This window comes from Aspergillus affinis (assembly GCF_023601865.1).
Source record: "Aspergillus affinis strain CMG 70 chromosome Unknown NODE_15_length_407527_cov_87_040692, whole genome shotgun sequence".
Classification (NCBI taxonomy): domain Eukaryota; kingdom Fungi; phylum Ascomycota; class Eurotiomycetes; order Eurotiales; family Aspergillaceae; genus Aspergillus; species Aspergillus affinis.
Genome location: NW_026515796.1, coordinates 1 through 20,907, shown reverse-complemented (window position 1 = coordinate 20,907; position 20,907 = coordinate 1). Strand labels below are relative to the sequence as shown.

The following is a 20,907-nucleotide window of genomic DNA, read 5'->3' as shown; positions in this document are numbered from 1 at the left end:
TAAGCCAAGGTGCTCTAGTTCTGAACACCACGCCACAGCTTTGCTACCCATGACTTCTTTTGATTATCGTTCTCCTGTAGCTGACCGCGGACTTCATCAACGACAACTCCGCCATTATCGGTACCGTTAACCACATTTTGAGTGCGTCCCAAGTAGTAATTGGGCATCAAAAGACCAGCAATCAAAGGGATCACCGAAAGACATAGAGCGGTCAAGTACATTGGCCGGATGGTATTGGTGAACGCACGGATACCGGCTTCTCGCTCTTCGGTGCCCCAGGCGAACATCGTCCGAGCCTTAGTACCACTACCATAGAAGATGGCAGCATCTTCGCTCGCCAGTCCTTCATTCAGCAAGTGGCCCATATAGGTGCTGGTGTACATGTGGGAAGAGATGGCGGAGCCAACAGAAGAGCCAAGTTTGGTCCAGAGCGACAGCTGCGAGATGATTGCAGCGAGATCCTGATGCGGCACCGAGGCCTGCGAGGCTACCCGAGTTCCAACGACAGAGCATGCGCCACCCATGGCATTGAGGATCTGGGACATCACCAGCGCGCCGGTGTTGGCGTGCGGACCAACGGCCCAGTAGGTGATACCCAACGCAAGAATTCGCAAAGACAGACCGAAAATCTGTAGTATCTTGTAGCGGTGGAAGATGCGGTGATACAATCCTGCTAGAATGCCAAATAGGGTGAGTGCCACCGTTGTGATGGCCACAAAGTTGCCCCAATTGTAGTTGTCCCACGGCTTGATGACATAAACCCAGGTGGTATAGTAAGTCGAGCGAATGTTTCCGCTGACCATGTAGAAAATATCAATTACCACCGCACAGATAAAGGTCTTGTTGTGCCAGACCCGTCGATTCAGTAGGGGATAGTTGGCCCAAAAGATGTCCCAGAGGACGAAGAGGACCAAGATAACGAAGCCGCAGACTACCATAGCAATCATCGAGGCGTTTGACCAGCCGCCGTCTGCGTAACTGACGAGACTGAATGGAAGCAAGATTAGGGCAAAAGCTAACCCCAGGAGCATCAGACCAATGATGTCGATCTCATCGAGAAGTTGCCAAAATGTTTTAAGGCGGTCTTGAAGAGTTGATCGCTGGATCTGCATAGTACCGGCCTCTTCAGCCCATCTAGTCTCAAGACGACTTGCGGCAAATGAAAGTTCGCCTACCCTTTTGGCCTGACGGTCTGCGTAGAAGAGGGTGAGGATGATAGGGGTTACTAAGACTGGTGCAATGATACAGAACATCCCATATCCCCATCTCCAGCAGTTATCCGTATTGCCAGTACAAAGACTCGCCTGGATCTTGGAGCCGACGAAAGGTAGGAAGAGGAAAGGAAACGAAGTCATTGCACTGGTGAACCCACGCCATTGCAGCGGACTCAGGTCACCGACGATGATATCCGTCACCAGGTCGACGCCGGCTTGTCCGGTCGATGAGATAACTCGACCAACGCATAGCGCTACTGCATTGGGTGAAGTCGCCACAACAATGTATCCAACCACGTAAGAAACCAAGATTAAAAGGTATGCTATCTGCCGAGAAAAGACGTCGCAGATTTTGGCAAGGAAGGGCTTCGACACGGCGATGATGATGGCCTCGGCGATTTCGATCACACCGATATAGGACTGGCGATTGAAGGCTCCCGTCGCATAAACATCGTATGCCGACGTGGTAGACTGGTCAAGCGAGAAGGAAACGGCAACGGCAAAAATGCAGAAGAAGAGGGTGATTGCGACGGGATGTCGACGACCGAACAGGCGTGAAAAGGCTTCAATGCGACTCACTCCGCTTTGCTGAACATTGTGTACTTTCTCTCTATCAGCCAGGCGGAAATTGATAACATGTTCACCCTTGGAGTCATTCACCCGCTTGCTCAGTTCTGACGGCTCGGTCTGCACTGTGATTTCAGGCTGGCTAGCACTTCCCCTTGCCTTTGCAGAATCCATAGTGTGAAGAAAAAGAAGAACTTAGGTGTACCAAAGACAGCAAGAGTCATGCGCAGGGCTCAGTCGGGGTATATATAGCAATCCGCGCTGGTTATCACCCATTATAATACCAACTCTTTTCCAGGGAACGGCGACTCATTCTTCTCCGAAACTCCACTGCAGAAACTGCTGCTAAAGTTATCAGATCCGGATCCTGAAACACTATGGCCAATAGACAGCATTTATCCAGGGAATTTCGGTCCAGCTCTTGGTCTCCTAAAATCAACGACGACCAAATTCCTAAAAGGGTTGTTATAAGTGGAGCTGTTCGGCGGCGATCCTGCGAATCAAGACGAACATCGGAATCAGATTAGATGCCAAGCCAACCGACTCATGCGGCACTGGATGAAGCCAATCTTTATTTGTCTGGTTGGATCTAGCGCATGTTCCAAATGGTATATCTTCTGCGAGCGACACCGGTGACGGCGAAAACTCTGCGCAAGACCGGTTGGGATGGTATGATCATGCCGTCTCTCGACCCCTTGTGTCTAGTCATCGGGTTATTTTGGTCAATCAAAGGGGGTGGAGCTAAATTTCGCCTTCTTGGTTGATAAACATGACTGTGTGGCTAGAAAAAAAGCCTTTAGCCACGCATTTCTAGTTGCGGGCTTATGTGGGTGGGCAGAATCCCCGTCCCATGCAAAGATTGTATCCTTCTTCCAAGAACTAGGTGAGGTAGTAAATTATGCAGTAACATAGTCTCGATACATGCATTGGGTTACTCAAGTGTCAAGACAAGGATCTAATAAAACAGATAGGCGCGTCGCCTATAGGAAGGATCAGGCGAACATTGAGGTAAGATATTTGCTGGAATTCTGATCTCTGCTCTTTCGTTTGCATTAGCAGCAACCTCATCATCTTCAAGTGCACTTCACATGCTCCTCAATACCCTTATAACGTAAAAGATTTCGAAGAATGTGCGAGCACGTACATCTTTCGCTATCTTTTTGATGGGAATGCAGTAACTCAGCGGTATCGACAGAGTCCTATACGTGAGTTTGTTGGTAGCCACACCGTTTCAGAACAGGGACTTATTAGACTCCCTTCATAGTATGCCCCTTTGCTCTTTGAACAGGTAGGGCTCGCCTCCGCTGATGCCAGCTTCTTTGCCTCAGGTGTCTCTGCTATCGTGATTTTTGCCGTGACAATTCCAGCGCTTTTCTAGGCCGACAAATGGGGTCGGCACAAGATTATCTATAGGCATTGGATTCAGTCTGACCATGTTTCTGATGGGTGCTTTTTATGCAGGCAAAGTCGCGCACGCTCCACCGGCGCAGGTCGATGAGTAGTCAATGTTTCGATCTATATATTCGCAATGATTTATTCTCTCAGTTGGGCTATCAATATTAAGGCGGAGATCCAACTACGACGCAATCGCGCATCTGCAACGAGTCTGGCGTACGGCAGTAACTAGGCAACCAACTTTCTGGTGGCGCTGACAAGGCCAATTTTGCTATCCAAGAGTAGTTTTGGTACCTATTTTATTTTTGGCGGATGTACACCGCTCACGGCTTTGTTTTGTGCAATCTTGATCCCGGAGACGAAAGGGAGATCTCTAGATGAGATCGAGGACGCATTCAAGTCCAAATCTTTGAGTTCGCAGGCTTTCGCAAAACTCATCCGTCCGCGTAGAGTTAATGCAAATGAGTACCGATGTTAAAGGTGACATGTTTTTAACGAAATTGTGTCATGAAACACCTTCAATGACATCGTGGCTCCATAAAAAAGAGAGTGAACTCAGCCAAGGTCTATATCGCTATCGACATCAAGCCCTCCGTCGGAATTTCAGGGTGTATAACAGTGGGTCTACTTGGCCGTTGTAAATGGCGTGTCAGCCTTGTGAGCCCCACTCCCCAAGTGGCTGAGTTGATCAAAAGGACATAAGTAATCCTTTCTCTCCTTATTCTTGCAGTAAATTTCTTCAAAAATACCTAGATACCCGAGGCCTTAACATTTCTTCAAGTATTTTGGCAACTTCAAAGGATTTCTTCGCCTCATTTCAAAGATGTGCTCCCAAGCCCTTGGACAAATAGATGAGGAGCATGCCGCACTGGTTTTCAAAGGCCTGCAATGGCTGGCATTTGCTACAAGACCGCTTTACATCGAGGAACTCTCAGAGTTAAGCCTAGTTACTGGCAACCACGAAAGTCGAATCAATCCTGCTCAGCGATTTTCAGACCCGCGGGATATTGTTCAATTGTTCCCAAGCTCTTTGGTGACGACGACAAACGCAGAGGTTGGCGAGTCTGATTCGGTCGATTTTCAAGAGCAGCGGCAGCAAGTACGTCTTGCCAATTCCTCCGTGAAAGAATACTTGCTCTCAGAGGAGATCCAAACGGGATCAGCAAAACGATACGCTCTGAGCGAGACCAAAGCACATGCATCTATTGCTGCCGATTGCCTTGCATACCTTTTGCAGTTCAGTCAGCCATATACGATGTTAACTGAGGTTGTCCAATCGTCTGGTCTCTTGCGCTATGCAACCAATTACTGGGCTGTTCATGCGAGACACGCCGGAGCAGACATATCCGGAATTCTTCCTCTGATCAGGGAATTCTTCGAGTCCAATGTGGCATACACCAATTGGACGGCTTTCCTCGACGGATTTAGACCATTCGATGAGCCCGAAAATGCCGAGGGCGATTCGCTGGCACAATCTCCCGACCCCATCTATTATGCCGCATCGTTCGGACTCCTCACGATAGTTCAAAATCTACTTCACGACGGTGCCCTGGTTGATAGCCGAGGACCGGCAGGAACGGCACTGGCCGCAGCATCTCTGGCGGGAGACATCGATATGGTGCGGTTATTAGTTGAGCATGGCGCAGATATGGATTCTGAAGGGCCTTTGGGTCCGCCGATCAGGCTGGGTGCGCAGAATGGGCATTCGCAGGTGGTGGAGTTCCTGAGCAGCGAAAGGCGGATAAGGAGGACAGGAACGAACTAGTGCGCTTTGGGTTAGCGCTCATTGGTAATCATCTCGGATTAGTCTAGCCCTTTCGGGACAGCTCGTGGATGACATAAGCGGCCCCTCGGAGCCAGAAATTAATTCGGATCTTTTCCCCTCGCCGATAACGAAAAGAAAAAGAATTGTGCCCTGCATCTCGGCACCAGCAATGACTCTGTCGCTCGCACCGCTTATTTGACGTAAACCGTTCCTGGAGTAGGTCATAGGTGCTCATCACCGTCGTACCAGCCATGCCTCCACGTAAAAGGCCCCAGGCTGTTGCTGCCAGCGCTCGAGCAAAGGCATCAGAGGTGAGGCAAAAGTTTCTCCGCACCGGCGATCGTTTTGATTTGTTTCTATGCGATGGATTGATGCTAACATTCTATGATTCTTTGCTCTAGTCTGCCGCCAAAGCAGCCGCTGCCGAAGCAGCAAAGCAAAAATCCACCGCTCAGTCCAACCCGCCACCTGCGCCCGAAAAGTCCGCGGAGGAGGAGAATACTCAGTCACAAAATCAGCAGGGCGGCGAGCACGAAGAGTCACATACTTCCTACCGCCATCGCGATCCATTCGATGCTCTCCTCGAACCTTTCTACTATAATAAATCTCTCACGGATCCCATCAACACCGCCAAGGATAAATGGAACCTGTTGCCCGCCTTCCTGAAGGTGAAAGGACTGGTGAAGCAACACATTGACTCATACAACTACCTCGTCGAAGTGCAGTTGAAAAAGATCGTGGAGTCCAGCTCGACCATCCGCAGTGATGTGGACCACAATTTCTACATCAAGTTTACCGACATTTACCTTGGAGTCCCGCGACGTGCCGACGAGCCGCAGGATGTTGGGGTCGCCTTTGATGGATCGTCGGTGTCTCCCCAAGAGTGTCGACTTCGAGACACAACGTACGCGGCGCCCATTCAAGTCGACTTCGAGTACCTCCGTGGTCGCCAAAGGGTGAAGAAAATTGGTGTCTGCATTGGAAGAATGCCGGTCATGCTTCGCAGCTCCAAATGTGTTCTGTCCAACAAGTCGCCGGCGGAGATGACCGTGCTCAACGAATGTCCTCTGGATCCCGGTGGTTACTTCATCGTCAACGGAACAGAAAAGGTCATTCTTGTTCAAGAACAGTTGAGCAAAAACAGAATTATCGTCGAAACAGACCCCAAGAAGGAAATTGTCCAAGCATCCGTTACCAGGTAAGCCCAGACGATCGCCCTTTTGCATAGCTCAAGTGCCTTCTTACTAACTTTCTCTCCAAGTTCGTCCAACGAGCGCAAGTCGAAGAGTTATATCATTCTCAAGAAGGACAAGCTTTATGTGAAGCACAACGTTCTGAATGAGGACATTCCCATCGTCATTCTACTCAAGGCCATGGGCATTCATACTGATAAAGAGATGATGCTTCTCGTCGCTGGAATTGATAAGGTGTATCAAGAGGACTTCGCGATCAACTTCGAGGAGGCCATCAAGCTTGGTATCTATACACAGCAGCAGGCTTTGGACTGGATCGGTGCCCGCATCAAAATCAACCGCAAGCAAATGTCATACCGTCGAACCCACGTGCAGGAAGCCGTAGAGGCCATTGCATCCGTGATCATCTCGCATATCGAAGTCAATGACATGGACTTCCGGCCCAAGGCCATCTATGTTGCCCACATGGCTCGCCGTGTACTCATGGCTAAGAACGACTCTTCGCTTGTGGATGATCGCGACTACCTTGGAAACAAACGACTGGAATTGGCAGGTCAGCTGTTGGCATTGCTCTTTGAGGATCTGTTCAAGAAATTCTGCTTTGACATCAAGATGAACGTTGATAAGGTCTTGAACAAGCGTAATCGGGCTGAAGCGTTCGACGCCTGGAGTGTGATGAGCATGCACAGCAATCATATCACTCAGGGTATGAATCGCGCTATCTCCACTGGTAACTGGAGCTTGAAGCGTTTCCGTATGGAACGTGCTGGTGTCACCCACGTGCTCAGTCGACTGAGTTATATCGCCGCACTGGGTATGATGACCCGTATCAGCAGTCAGTTCGAAAAGACCCGAAAAGTCAGTGGGCCCAGAGCTTTGCAGCCGTCGCAGTTTGGTATGCTTTGTCCAGCAGATACTCCAGAAGGTGAAGCCTGCGGTCTTGTTAAGAACCTTGCGCTTATGACACACATCACCACGAACGACGAGGAGGGACCCGTCAAGAACTTGGTTTTCATGCTGGGAGCCGAAGATATCGCAACGGTGGGTGGAAAGGAGCTATATGGACCTGGATGCTATACGATTTCGATCAACGGAACGCCGATGGCACTCACCCGCCGCCCGAAATTTTTCCTGAACTCCTTCCGGAGACTGCGGCGGATGGGCCGGATTTCCGAGTTTGTCAGTATCTACATCAATCACCACCAGCGGGCCGTCCACGTTGCCACCGATGACGGGCGAATTTGCAGACCTTTGATTGTTGTCGAGAATGGGAAATCTCGCGTGAATGCAGAGCACTTGAGCAAATTGCGCGAGGGTACCATTGAATTTGACGACTTCCTTGCTCAGGGATTGGTAGAATATCTTGATGTCAACGAGGAGAACGACTCACTCATTTCCATTTACGAGAAAGACATCAGCGAGACAACTACACATTTGGAGATTGAGCCGTTCACTGTCCTTGGTGCCGTGGCCGGTCTAATTCCGTATCCACACCACAACCAGTCGCCACGAAACACTTACCAATGTGCCATGGGTAAGCAAGCTATTGGCGCAATTGCATCGAACCAGTTCCTCCGTATCGATTCCATCCTTTACCTCATGGTGTACCCTCAAAAGCCGATGGTCAAATCCCGTACGATTGAACTGACCAAGTACGATCATCTCCCCGCTGGGCAAAATGCTATTGTCGCGGTCATGAGTTACTCCGGATACGATATTGAGGATGCGCTGGTATTGAACAAGGGCTCCGTTGATCGTGGATTCGGACGTTGCCAGGTGTTTAAGAAACAGGTTACCAACCTGAAGAGTTACTCCAACGGCACAAAAGACCGGTTGAGTCCGCCCCAGTATGAGAATGACGCTCCTATCCGAAAACATGCCCTCCTTGAGGGTGATGGTCTGGCTTCGGTTGGTGAACAGGTGAACGCGGGTGAGGTCTACATCAACAAGGCTACACCTGATCAATCGCACGGCTCCGGGATCACCGGCTCTGACGTTGGTCGACCCGTCCAATACATGCCTACTCCCATGACCTATAAGCTTCCTGACCCGGCGTACATTGATCAGGTCATGGTCTCCGTCACCGAAAATGAGAATCAGCTTGTCAAGGTGCTCACCCGTCAAACGCGACGACCTGAAGTTGGTGACAAGTTCTCATCCCGTCACGGACAGAAGGGTGTTGTGGGTATCATCGCCGATCAGGCCGACATGCCCTTCACCGACCAAGGAATCAACCCCGACATTATCATGAACCCCCACGGTTTCCCCTCTCGAATGACAGTCGGAAAAATGCTTGAGCTGGTCGCCGGTAAGGCCGGCGTCCTCTCAGGTCAGCACGGCTATGGCACCTGTTTTGGTGGCAGTCCCGTCCAGGAGATGTCGCAGATCCTCATCGACAAGGGTTTCAGCTACGGTGGCAAGGACTACCTCACGTCCGGTATTACTGGCGAAGCTCTCCCCTTCTATGTCTTCACCGGCCCTATCTACTACCAGAAGTTGAAACACATGGTTCAGGATAAGATGCACTCTCGTGCGCGAGGCCCTCGCGCCATTCTCACTCGCCAACCCACGGAAGGTCGTTCTCGAGACGGTGGTCTGCGTCTCGGTGAGATGGAACGTGATTGTCTGATCGCCTACGGAACAAGTCAGCTCCTGCTCGAGCGACTGATGATTTCGTCTGATCGTCATGAAATCGACGTCTGCGAGCAGTGCGGCTTCATGGGCTACCTGAACTGGTGTCAGCGATGCAAGTCTTCTCGCAGCGTGGTCAAGATGGTTATTCCGTACGCGGCTAAGCTGCTGATTCAGGAATTGATGAGTATGAATGTCACGGCTCGGTTGAAGCTTGAGGACGAGTTTCCTGAGATGAAGGGACGGTAAAGGCAAAAACAAACTGAAGAGGAAAATGAAACTGGATGCAAATAGGGAAAAGTTGGTCTCGGCCTCGAAAAGTGTTCCAGAAAAGGCGTTCAGTGGTTAATGTACATATCGTTTGTATGCATAGCGCACGGTGACTTGGTTTGAATAGAGTTATGATTCTTGTTCCAAATATATAGTGTAGAGGTCTTTTTTCTGCTGGTTCACAGTATATCACACGGAAATCTAACCATACAAGTATTCCCTCTCATATCAGCAACCCATATATGAAAGACCGAGTATATATCTAGATCTGAAGACACCGAATCGTAAAAAAATTGAGAAAGGACTGGCCAGGGACTCCAACCAACCCTCGGATCTAACAGACGGCAATCCTGCATCGAGGCGCAGCTTCATGACATAACATGCAGGTACCGTAGGGCACCTCAAAACAGACCACGTCTATTCCATTGCGTAATCTATACCCCATCCAATAGTTTGAGATGCTCACTCACAATCCCCCAATACCGTTGCGGATCGGCCCTCATGTGAGAAACATGCGGCGTGCCATCGAACTTCTCCCGCCGAACCACCCAGCCCCTGGACTGTGCTTCGGCCGCATGCGCCTCGATATCCATCCAGTTGACCAGTTCGTCTGCATGGGAGTATATATAACACCGGGGCGGGGTGTCTTTGCCACCAGTTCCGCGCACCACGGACGGGTCGTTCGCCGCCTGGCGGGCGATACTTACAGCATCCAGATTGCCGGTTATTTTGCGGTTCCAGTGGCCCAGCACCAGGACCACCCAGAGCAGCACCTTGCCGCAGATGCGGAGGAGCCAGAATTTGGGCAGGATAAACGAGAAGGCCCTCATTGCGGCAGGCACGGTGGCGAGCCCCGGCGCGCTGTCGAAGATGATTGACGTCAGGCGTAAGTCAGTTCCCGTTGCCTTGTGGTAGGCTGAAAGCAGGTTGGTGGAGGTGAAGACGCCGCCATTGGAGAACACGTGCAGGTAGACTGGGCTCTTCGGGGTAGGGAGCGAAGCCTGCAGGGCTTGGATAGCGGGCGAGAGGCGCTCATGCTGCGCTTGGGTGGCGGAATGGAAGAGAAAATCATTCGAGGTGCTGAGAATGAAAATGATTCGGGCAGATGGGGCCAAGCGCTTGTACTCGACCACGTACTTGGTTAATGCTCTGGCAGGAGCATTCATCCAGAATGAAAGTACGATTGTCTGGGACGGATTTGGGCCATTCTGCGAATTGGCATCGGGCTCAGATATGTAGACCGAGGGTGATAGCTTGGTGAAGATTGCCAATGGATCATCCGGTCTTGGATTGGAAGTCATTGTACTGTAGATATAAGGCTGTGGTGAACTGTCCTTCAGACCGAGGTAAACGGTAGGGCCAAGAAGCGAGAAATATCAATGCAACCAAATCCCGTTAGGAAGAAGCGTAATTTGACTGGCAGAGTCAAATACCACCCGGCAGGGCAAACACTCGATGGTCGAAGAGATTGGAGGAAGTTAAGTTCTCAAGGCGCAGTCGATCCGTATTAAACGGGGCGGCGCTCAGCGATAAGTCGCCGTTCGGAAGGCCGCAGCAAAGGAGTCTCGGCATTCCCTGCGGCCGTTAGTCACGAATACGTTCAGTCCCAGCCTTCATGGCATCGGGTTATTAAATTGCAATCTTGCCTTACTGGCCATTCTCTCTACTTGTGTCGCATTAAAGCGATGAAAAGAAAACAGTAACTCCTGATTAAACGCCAGTCCTCGCTATGCTTTATGTGTCCGACCTGGGTTTTGTTTGGTGCCCACTGATATTTAGAGACATGGTTGGTATTCGCCAGGTAGAAAGTAGAAGAAGATCGAAAGAAATAAGATCATCGACGAGAACGCCACAAGTACCATTAAGCCATTGCATTGCTCGCACGACATTACGTAGGAGTCGCCGAACCCCCCGTGTCCTTCTTCTTCCCTCGAAGCGTCTGTCCAGCTCCTTGGAAGCGCGGCTTCTCATCCTCTACAACCTGCCCACTGTCATCTCGCTTCTTGACAGGCTTGATCGCATACCCAAAGAACAATTGGTTAGGCGGCAGCCGTAAGGGCTGGGGTCCGTTGGTCCTTTTGACTGGTGGAGGATGCTGGGGGTTGCTGGCCCCCGGCGTAGGCGTTGAAGCCTTGGGGGTTGGCGTCTTGCTCCCCTTTTTGGCATTCAAACGATGTCCACCAACAAGGAAGTTTGACGACACCGCTCTCGCGCCTGTGGCAGCATCGGTCGATTCCGGTGCAATAGCAGCATAGTTGATTGCCTGTGCCATTGTCCCTTGTGGATGAAGCAGCCCGCCCGACGGCAGCTTCCCACTTGTGCCGCTCCGAGGGGTGCTGGTGCCGCTCTGGCGTTGGATCTCCTCGTATCCGACGGGCGGTGCGAAGTCGACTTCCAGATCCGTTTCCAAAACCGAAACGGCCTTGGCGTTCGTCGAAGGTTTGGTTTCCAGCACTGCCATCTCGTAAACCTGATCATTATAGGTAAAGGTGAAAACGTCGCCCTTGGTGAGACAAGAGAAATTGCGGAAGGCATTCTCTAGCACGGCCTTGGGGTCACTGATGTCAAGGAATGAGGTCGACTGGGCCTGTAGCTTGATAAATTGGCCGGGAGGAAGGTCGGTCGACTTGATTTGAACGAGATCACCGGGTTCAAGAAGAAGAGTTTGCATCAACTGCACGGGTCCCCGATAATCAGCACAGACGCGACAAGAAAGGCAAGCTTTTCGATGACCAAGCAAAACCTACCCAGTAAGGTAAATAGATCTTTCCTTCTTCAGCGATGAACTCCAATACACCAGCATGGGTCATTCTCTCCCGAGCACCATTGTGTAGTTCGAAAAGCATGGGATACGTAATATGCAGCCGAGTCAGTTTGTCCAGGGCGCTGGGCGGCATGATGACCTTGCCGCCGTGGTTGACATTCTCTCGTTCAGGGCCGGGCATCATCACAACGGGGTAGCATCGATAATATTCGTCGAAACGGCGCGTGGCGCCTCCAGATCGAAGCATGGACGAACCGTAAACGCCCTCCATTGGGTCGTCGCCCCAGTAGTCCGGACGGAACTGCTGTCGTCAGTATACAAAGAGGTCGACAACGGTTGTAGCAGTGAGTGATCTTACCATCTTGGGAGCTGTAGACGCTTACAATCAAGCTTTCCCGGGAATCAGGAGCTGGAGGTAGGCAGTTTGCGAAGGAGGGGCTCAATAGCGATCGATGCTATCGACGAAACGGAGATGTTGAGGGAAGGTCGTAGAGCAGTGATCGATCGCCCGCAGTGACGCAAATGCCTCCGCCATGATTTTCCGACCCGACCCCGGACAAGCTCGAGCGCGCATTTTCAACTCTCACTTCATTGCCCTTTTTCTAACTTCGGCTATTGCGAAAATTGCCATATCCTTGTCACCTTATTCGAATCTACTCCTTCCTTTTATACGCAAACCCAGCCTCCAATGTCTGGCTTTCAAGCTCGCCCCAAGCGGGCGGGTGAAGACTTCTCGCGAACACACCATGAAGAAGACGATGCGAACGATCCTTCATCGAAGAAACCGCGATTTGACCTACGAAACCCCTCCACTCTAGCCCCAGATGCCTTGGATGACGATGTTGTTCTGGATGCAGATGAAATTGGCCGTCGCGGACAACAAGTGCGCCGCAAAGCCGTCAATCTAGACGGTTACGACTCTGACAGCGACAACGAAGGCTTCCATGCGCGGTCCGAAGCCAAGTCAAAGGCCAGCCGTGCAAAACAGGACGCCGATGATGACGACATGTTTGCAGAATTAGAAGAGGATTTCGGTGCGGAGGAGGTCGATGCCGACGAGGCTATGCGCAAGAACAAGAAGAATGTGCGCTTCCTGCGAGATGACGAAATTGAGGGCCAAGTAGCTGGGTCAAAGGGTGGAGGCACACTACATGCGGACTTGAGCCGAGGACCTGACGAAGTAGACGCGGACGAGGCAGAAAGCGACAGTGAAATTGGAGAGGAGGAACGTGCCAAAGTCGATGGGGAAATGGACGAGGAGCTAGGGGCAGGGTCGAAGAAAAAGCATGCGCCCTTGCTCGACGCTTTCAACATGAAGACGGAACAAGAAGAGGGCAAATTTGATGACCAAGGCAATTACATTCGAAAAGCTGCCGACCCCGATGCAGTCCACGATACGTGGCTGGAAGGTGTCTCGAAGAAGGAGATTCGACTCGCGAAGGAGGCTGCCGACAAAAGAGAGGCCGAGAGGAAGGAAAAGGACAGGGCGAACGACAGTGTCCTTGCGTCAGATGTCTTAAAAACGCTTATCATCAACCTCAAGCGAGGCGAAACGATACTTGAGGCATTGGCCAGGATAGGCAAAGGAGCCCCCAAAAAGCCAAAATGGCAGAACAACCGCAACAAGAATCGATCCAAGCAAAAAGAGACCGCGGCTGAAGATACGGATATGACTGAAGATGACCCCAAAGAGGCTGCGCGGAAGAAAACCATTGAGGATGTTACGGGTGCGGCAGATATCCTTATGACCAGGGGCCAGGCCGACATCTACGATACGGAACGTGAGCTTCTGACTCGACAATATCGTCGGGAAACAGGGGAAGACTGGATTGATCCGCCGGAGGAGGACACCGCCACCACCGCCGATCATCAAACTCCTACCATGTGGCAATTTCGTTGGTCTGATGCTCGAGACGGTGGAGTTGTACATGGCCCATACGATAGTGCAACGATGGAGTCATGGAACCACGCTGGTTACTTTGGTGAAGGCGTTGAATTTCGACGGACAACGGACACGGGCGAATGGAGAAGGGAAGCTAATTTTACTCAATAATGAGTTGCATGGACAAAAGGCATACGTCAAGAGTCAGTCTGCAAAGTATCAATCGACATCTTGGGATGTTTCGTTTCACAATTATCGTTCGAGCGTAGACGCGCTCTTTTAATGCTATGATTTAACAGATTCCAATTAGAGACCCAAATGACAAAATACCCACACAACTGATTTCTGAGCAAAGCGCCAGCATTATCGTACATCACTTGATGTGTAAAGAAAACCAAGGGAATAATAAAAATGAATATGAAAAGCAACGAAAAGCATGTCAAGGTTTTTTATTTCTTTTTCACACGCTCAATCACCCTGTTTACTCCGCCCTTGCAGCATCGGATCCAATTTAGATCATTCACTTTAGTCACCTCATGAGATCTCCATGGCATCCCCAGCTGCTGCCGCGGAAAAGTTGACGAATCCCTGGTCACCGATGAAGCGCTGCTCATAGGCATTGACAAACTTGACACTTCGGGCAGGGTCGTAGAACAACCGGTAGCTGCGCTGAACGTCATCAATGCTGACCTCCTTTGCCTTCCGCTTCTGACTCAGAAGATGGGATGTTGTGACAATATGACTGGCATATCGGAGGTTTGACTCTTGTCCAATCTTGGTGAGAAGTGCCAGGGCGTCTGGGGACAGATCAATCTCTTCCTCCTGGGCTCGGATGGCTAGGATTTGTCTGATTTCGTCGGCTGAGTATGCCTGGGTGCTAACAATTACCACACGGTCGAGGAAATCAAGAGGCAGTCCGTGAGGGGAGTTGTAGGTCGTTCCCCGAATTCGAGTATGGCCACGGTTGCTGGCCATGATCACGATGGGAGCGAGTTCGGCCTCCAACGCTCGGTTGACATAGGAGAAGCATTCAATGTCAAGCATGTGTACTTCATCAATGAACAAGACTCCAGGGATAATTTCCGCCTTGCCCTCTTCCTTCCATTCAGCCACCTTGGTATTGATTTGGTCCCGGACTTCACTCCGAATCTCACCCGTGTCTCCCGAAAAGAGAGCCAGGAACCCTTGTGAACGCGAGTTGATCACATCAATCTCATGAAGGCTCACGGTGTGTACAATTTCCTTGCGCACCTGAAGTTCACCCTCAGGACACTGAACAAATTTGGTATCAGCACCCATCGCATCGTAGTCTCGAGATCGGGCATAGGAGCGTCCGAGCTTGGTGATCTTGCCGGATGACTTGTCGATGGAGATGATGTCTCCTGCCATCACCCGCTCCTTAGTCATCGAATCAATCATTTTCGTGCCCATGTCGTAAATCGTCTCCATGTCGGTGGTTTTGATCGTGAGTTTTCCTTGTTTATTGCCCTAAGCTAGTTAGCACCGATTATTCCCTCAGTGATATGATGATTAATGAATAGCAAGACTCACGCCCGTAACGCTCCGATCGATCTGGATTTCCACAACCTCTCCCTCAATGATCTCACTTTCCTCTTTAATCCGGACGCCGATCGATTTCCGGAAAGCTTGCGTGAGGGCTTCCGTTTTCGACATCTCCATCGAAAAGATTTCCGATGAGGCGAGCATCGTAAAAGGGACATCCGATCCTAGAGATTGGGCCATACCCATGGCAATCGCAGTTTTACCCGTGCTGGGAGGTCCGGCGATTAACACGGCGCGACCAGCAATATTCCCTTCCTTCACCATCTGCAAAATGACTGCGGCTGCCTTTCGAGCCTTCTCCTGACCCACAAGACCCTGCGAAGAGGTCCTGGGCTGCAACGAATCCCCATCGACACCAAGTCCCCGAATATGCGAATGAGCAGCGATGAGGTTCAGACCCCGGAGCTCCTTGGTCTCCGCGACCGTAGAAATTGGCTGGGATGGCATTAGAGAGCAGATTTGCGCGAGAGGGGAAGCAGAACTCACAGCAGCCATTTCGAATATTTAGAACAATGCGCGCCTCTTGAGATGCAGTACTCACTAAGCCGGTCACAGCAGCAAAATGGATCAGAGTGCGAGGTCCTTGAATCCCGGGCGAAAGAGCTGCGCCTGGCAGAATGGCAGCCGCCTTATACACCGCCCGGCAGAATCTTTTGTTTGCCTCTTGTCGTTTCATTCAGTTGCTATGTTGCGCGACATCGTGCTCCATGCTCCATGAGATTGTCTTCTCTAGGAGTGCTTTCGCGCTTTCCAATTTTGACCAAATCACAGACTAGAGACTCAGCGTATTCCATGCGTCTTGGTAACTCTAGTTAGTACTTTGCCGACAATGATCCTATACAATCCTTGAGTACAGAAAGTGGGCACAAGAAAAAAAAAAGTTGCGCTCTCAGAATCAACATTCACTACACCCCATTCACCTTGTCATCACCTGATCGCGTCTCGAAATAGCCCTCCTTATCTACATTCCGCTGACTACAAAATGAATGCCGAAAACCCCGTCAACGCCCCGACTTCTCGCGACCCCCGCCTGACGCATCTTAGACCGCCTCTTCGAACAAGTCTGAGTACACTGCAGGCTCCACAACTTCCCAATTCTCCGGCTCTTCCCCGAACTGCAAATCAGAATGATGTCGGCTTCGGAGATTTCATACAGGGAATCTCGGGGTTGGTGCAAGCCACTATACATGATACTCAAAACCGGGCAGAGAAGGAAAGGCTTCAAAAGCAGAAGGAGTCAACTGAGCGCCTATTAAAGCGTGCCAGACTTCACCCGAACTTTCCTGCCACGATTGAGTACTTTCAGCGGGCGCGTGATGATGAAGATGCCGAGATATCGCGGATCAAAAAAGCACTGGAGGATTCCACTCGTCATCAGCTTGAGAAGGAACTCAAGTCTAAATTCCCATCTTCGACGACGAATGAGAAGATTCATGAATTGGAACACGAGGTCCACGCGACAAAGCACGTATCGTCACAGCTCAGGGAACGAAACCAGACTCTAGAAACAACACTCAACGCGAAGCTTTCCGAGCTGCGGGAACGGTTTGAAAGTCAGTGGAAGACACAAGCCAAGCATAGTAGGGATTTTAAAGAGCGCATGGATCAATATCAAGCATTATCCTCCACTTCAGAGACGACATCTGCCAAGATTGCCACGGAAATCAATCATTTCAAACAGAAACTCACGGACCTTGAGACAACTTCAGCCAAGCTTCCTGCGGAAATGAATAATTGCAAACAGAAAATAATGTCCCTTGAGACTAGGATCGAACCGCTATGGAAGTCACAAAATCACTTCACTGCCTCTGTTGCGAAAATAAGCGAGAAGACGAAGGAGCAGGAGGAGAAGCTGGACGGCCTCAAGCTCCAAGACGTCGAGTCGATCCGGAAAGGGTTGTTTGAACTCAAGACCCATGTGCTATCTTATGAAAGTAGCCATGCCGCTGGACGCCAAGAACAGCATCTACCTCACGCTGAACTACAAGAACTCACTTCACGGCTTCAAAAGCTGGAGAGCGCACCCGATCCGATGCCTCAGGTCCAATTGATCCATAATGGTTTGAAACAGCTTACAGAAATACGCAGTAAAAGCGATGATCTTCAGTTCAAAGAATTGGAGGAAATCAAGAAGAAAGTGGAACTTGAGGCGGATAGATCGGCAAATATGTCCAATGAAATTGTACGCCTTGCAAATGGGATGCAAAATTTGAGTCGTCAGCAGAACCCAGCAGCTCAAAACGTTGCGCAACTGGCCGTGTCTGTTCAGCACACGCAAAAGACCCTTGAAACTGTCAGGATAGGGTTGCATTCGCTGGAGACTAGGTACAACAATCTAACGACCGAAACCGTTGTCAAGAACATGGTCGCTGCAATGCAAGAGATGTATCCGAACATCAGTCAGTTGACAGACCAGACAAGCAGACTCAAAGGGCTTATTGACAAAGAATTACCTCCGTTGCTGTCTAGAATTGACGACATAGATCAAACGCTACAATCTCACATGGACACGACACGACAAGATGCTTCTGCCCGCTTAGAGCAATTAAATCGTCTAAAGGATGATCATTTGAGTCTATCTCAGTCCCTGGGGCCTCTGTGGGAACGCTTTGGCTCGGAGGACCAGCAGCTAGTCAGCAGCGAAGAATTTCGTACGCTGGGAGCCGACCTAGGATCTTTGGTCAACACGATCAGTGAATATCCAGCCAAAGACAAAATCCTCACTCCTGGGGATCTTGAGGTGCTCAAGTCGAAATTTAATGTTCTAGATCAAAAAATGAGCGGGTTCAGGACCAGCTTCATCACACAACTAGGCGCCAAGGCGGACGATGACAGGATCAGACAGACCGTGAATAAGGAGCGAGACTGTCTCTCGGAGCAGATCAGCAGCGTATCCACCCAAATCAACGAATTGGCCAAAAACTTCGCAGAAATGAAGGCGGCAGATACTAACCGGGGTGATAAGCTCGCATCTCAGGAGGTTGACATCAACGGGGTGCGAGACCGCTTCGACGAATTCAAAGAGTCTACGCTCGAACTATACCAGTACCTGTGCAAGGAGCTAGATAACGTCAGAGCGACCATGGAGTCACATGTATCCAAAGCGTCGACCCCGGTAACTGCTCAGAGGGAGACAACTAAGCAGGAAAGCCCTGCCCGCGAAGCGGCTCTAGTCAAAGCCGTTGCGGAGACCATTCCAGGTCTTGCTTTGCGGGAGCAGAAAAGGAAAAATAAACGGCCTCGTCCGTCGAGTCTAGCGAACGAAGAGAAGGACTCAGCGCCCCCGTCAGAATCCCCGGCATCGTTCGCATCCCCGGCTCCTTCGACGCCTAGACCAGATGAAACCCCAGAAGCGAAAAGAAAAAAAAGAAGGAAGAAGCGGAAGGTCGAGGAACCGATTACCATCGACGATTAAGTTGAAGACTTGTTTGTACATCAACATCAACCACCTCTGTTTATTCTCGGCGATATTTTGGCGTCACCAGATACCACCCATGCTATGCTTCATTACCTTGGAATACGTCGGCCTAGCTGTGATTTTCTTTCCACTTTATTCCCCTTCCTTTTTTCTTGGCGTTTTTCTCTCGTTCGGATCTTCTTTCGGGTCTTGTCCCTTGAATGTATGTATAATTGTTCTACACATTTACTCTTTGTAGTAAATGATGAGCTTCTGATGTTGCACATATCCCAATAAGCAACTGGGCGCCATCCGCCAAGTCTCCATCTAGTCTATTCCCTTCCCCAACTTTCTCTTTTGGTTCTTGTTCGTTTAGCATACGTCCAATTTCTAGGGTGTTTCTTGCAAAAACTTAACAACGACTAGAAGCAAAAAAGTCAGCTGGATGGTATCCTCTGGAATACTTTCGACGCCTACCTTGTCTGAAAGCTTCCGGGTTCTCCGAGATCAACCAGTGGCCTGCCTCCACATCGGCTATTTGAGCATGGGGGAAGAACTTTTTGATGGCGGGGATCGATTTATCGCTAACGTATCGACTTTTCGTGCCTCTAACGAAAAGCGTCGGGCCCTCGTACTTGACCAGGTCGGCTTCCTGGTACGGGAAGCCTGCCATGTTGTCGAGAGAGGAGCCGATCACAGAAAGTGGCACGCGGAATTTCATCGTCTTGCCTTCTTCCGAGCGGACCAGGTTGGTCAGGAGGAATTGACGAATGGGCAGAGACTAGAGGACCGTGTCGTGTGAATATCATACCCTGCAAGTATGCCTTCTATCAAGTCCCCAATACGGCACCACTTACCTCTTCGTAACCTTGGAGAATCTTGTCTGCCTCTGATTGCTTGCTAACTTTCTCGGTCTCGACATGTTGCATGCCTTCAACGTACTTGCCAAAGTCACTCTTCAGCGCCGCGTTGACAGGCGCATTGTCCACGGGGATTAAAGCCGAGACCAAATTGGGTGAATCAAGAGCCACGGCCATGGCAGTCTTCGCACCCCTGTTGTACGGATTAGTTGGGCTCCTTTGATCCCACCAAGCTCCTGGGCTCATCGGTAGCATGACTAGCTTTCACATACATGGAATGACCGATGAGAATACACTGGTCCAGGTTCTGCTGGTGAATGAACTTGGTCACGTCCTCTGCCATAACCGAGTAGTTATGCTCTTTCGCATGGAATGATTGGCCATGATTCCGGAGATCCTAAGAACGTCCATAAGCATGAATGAATAATCTAGGCTGATACATTGAAGTTTCAACGTCAACAGGACACACCAGCGTGAAGATCTGACGGTTGAGGTCACGTGCCAAGGCCCTATCATGATCATTCAGTTAACTTAATCGGAGAGAGAGAACGACAAACCATTCCTGAAGCACATACCGGCTAATACTCCGATTGTTCTGTTTCGAACCGAACAGGCCATGCAGAAAGACGATCGGGCTGCGGCTGGCTTCCTCCTTTTCCGGCCCGAAAACCTGGAAGGACAACTCCGAGCGGAGGCCTCGGGAGGTCGAGAATGTACGGATGCTCGAGGCGGCGCGAAGGGCCACGCGTATGGATTGCATGATTCTACAACGCTGCGTGGTGGAGCAGATCCTTAGTTGGATTCGAGGAGTTCATCCGGAGACTCCTTCTCTTCTCCGGATAGTTAACGTAATCGGTAAGCGAGTCGGCCACGTACCGTAGTTGATCACCTGATGCACGCCCCCACCTGATGCACGAAAATCAATTGCACACCGATATTTTCACGATTTTCGACTCTCAATATCTCCACGAATATGGCTCCAATTGATGAAGCAATTGCAGAGTTAAAATCGATGACGCCTGAAGAACGGCCTACGCTGACATTTATAGCGAAAAAATATGGAATCAACCGCTCAACGCTATCTCGACGTTTTCACAGTGTCACACATTCAAAAGATGATCAATATCAAAATCAGCGATTGCTCAACGATCGACAGGCGAAAGTGCTTATTTCAAATATCAATGAATTAAGCGAGCGAGGCCTTTATATTTCGCATGAAATGCTGCGAAATCTCGCTCATGAAATCAGTGGAAATCGACCCGGAAAACAGTGGCCGAGCCGCTTCTTGCAGCGATACAGTGACGATCTTATATCGCGTTATACGACTGGAATTGATTCATCTAGAAAGCGAGCCGATTCAGCATGGAAATACGCTTTATATTTTGAGCTTTTAGCTCGCAAAATCG

The 20,907-nt window shown here is 50.3% G+C and overlaps 9 protein-coding genes across 9 annotated transcripts; 4 read left to right on the top strand and 5 right to left on the bottom strand.

Moving 5' to 3' along the window:
• Positions 1 to 14: 14 nt before the first annotated feature.
• Positions 15 to 1,955, bottom strand: KD926_002664 (uncharacterized protein; the record flags this gene model as incomplete). The annotated part of the gene is made up of 1 exon (XM_053097123.1): positions 15 to 1,955. One exon carries the CDS (start codon positions 1,953 to 1,955, stop codon positions 15 to 17), a length of 1,941 nt encoding a protein of 646 aa, XP_052958755.1.
• Positions 1,956 to 3,999: 2,044 nt separating this feature from the next.
• On the top strand, positions 4,000 to 4,941 carry KD926_002663 (ankyrin repeat domain-containing protein; the record flags this gene model as incomplete). The annotated part of the gene is made up of 1 exon (XM_053097122.1): positions 4,000 to 4,941. One exon carries the CDS (start codon positions 4,000 to 4,002, stop codon positions 4,939 to 4,941), a length of 942 nt encoding a protein of 313 aa, XP_052958754.1.
• A 251-nt stretch (positions 4,942 to 5,192) lies between these two features.
• Positions 5,193 to 9,014, top strand: KD926_002662 (DNA-directed RNA polymerase III core subunit RET1; the record flags this gene model as incomplete). The annotated part of the gene is made up of 3 exons (XM_053097121.1): positions 5,193 to 5,252; positions 5,343 to 6,139; positions 6,203 to 9,014. The coding sequence occupies 3 exons, from the start codon at positions 5,193 to 5,195 to the stop codon at positions 9,012 to 9,014; spliced, it is 3,669 nt and encodes a 1,222-aa protein (XP_052958753.1).
• Positions 9,015 to 9,469: 455 nt separating this feature from the next.
• Positions 9,470 to 10,336, bottom strand: KD926_002661 (TMEM53 family protein; the record flags this gene model as incomplete). The annotated part of the gene is made up of 1 exon (XM_053097120.1): positions 9,470 to 10,336. One exon carries the CDS (start codon positions 10,334 to 10,336, stop codon positions 9,470 to 9,472), a length of 867 nt encoding a protein of 288 aa, XP_052958752.1.
• Positions 10,337 to 10,923: 587 nt separating this feature from the next.
• On the bottom strand, positions 10,924 to 12,160 carry KD926_002660 (polyubiquitin-binding protein UFD1; the record flags this gene model as incomplete). Its single annotated transcript, XM_053097119.1, has 3 exons — positions 10,924 to 11,709; positions 11,783 to 12,100; positions 12,158 to 12,160. 3 exons carry the CDS (start codon positions 12,158 to 12,160, stop codon positions 10,924 to 10,926), a joined length of 1,107 nt encoding a protein of 368 aa, XP_052958751.1.
• Positions 12,161 to 12,487: 327 nt separating this feature from the next.
• Positions 12,488 to 13,852, top strand: KD926_002659 (Lin1 family protein; the record flags this gene model as incomplete). The annotated part of the gene is made up of 1 exon (XM_053097118.1): positions 12,488 to 13,852. The coding sequence occupies one exon, from the start codon at positions 12,488 to 12,490 to the stop codon at positions 13,850 to 13,852; it is 1,365 nt and encodes a 454-aa protein (XP_052958750.1).
• A 363-nt stretch (positions 13,853 to 14,215) lies between these two features.
• Positions 14,216 to 15,920, bottom strand: rvb2 (RuvB family ATP-dependent DNA helicase reptin; the record flags this gene model as incomplete). The annotated part of the gene is made up of 3 exons (XM_053097117.1): positions 14,216 to 15,169; positions 15,233 to 15,679; positions 15,786 to 15,920. 3 exons carry the CDS (start codon positions 15,918 to 15,920, stop codon positions 14,216 to 14,218), a joined length of 1,536 nt encoding a protein of 511 aa, XP_052958749.1.
• Positions 15,921 to 16,226: 306 nt separating this feature from the next.
• KD926_002657 (uncharacterized protein) lies at positions 16,227 to 18,659 on the top strand (the record flags this gene model as incomplete). Its single annotated transcript, XM_053097116.1, has 1 exon — positions 16,227 to 18,659. One exon carries the CDS (start codon positions 16,227 to 16,229, stop codon positions 18,657 to 18,659), a length of 2,433 nt encoding a protein of 810 aa, XP_052958748.1.
• Positions 18,660 to 19,031: 372 nt separating this feature from the next.
• On the bottom strand, positions 19,032 to 20,261 carry KD926_002656 (putative alpha/beta hydrolase; the record flags this gene model as incomplete). Its single annotated transcript, XM_053097115.1, has 6 exons — positions 19,032 to 19,063; positions 19,119 to 19,422; positions 19,499 to 19,694; positions 19,774 to 19,898; positions 19,971 to 20,010; positions 20,077 to 20,261. 6 exons carry the CDS (start codon positions 20,259 to 20,261, stop codon positions 19,032 to 19,034), a joined length of 882 nt encoding a protein of 293 aa, XP_052958747.1.
• Between the last annotated feature and the right edge of the window lie 646 nt (positions 20,262 to 20,907).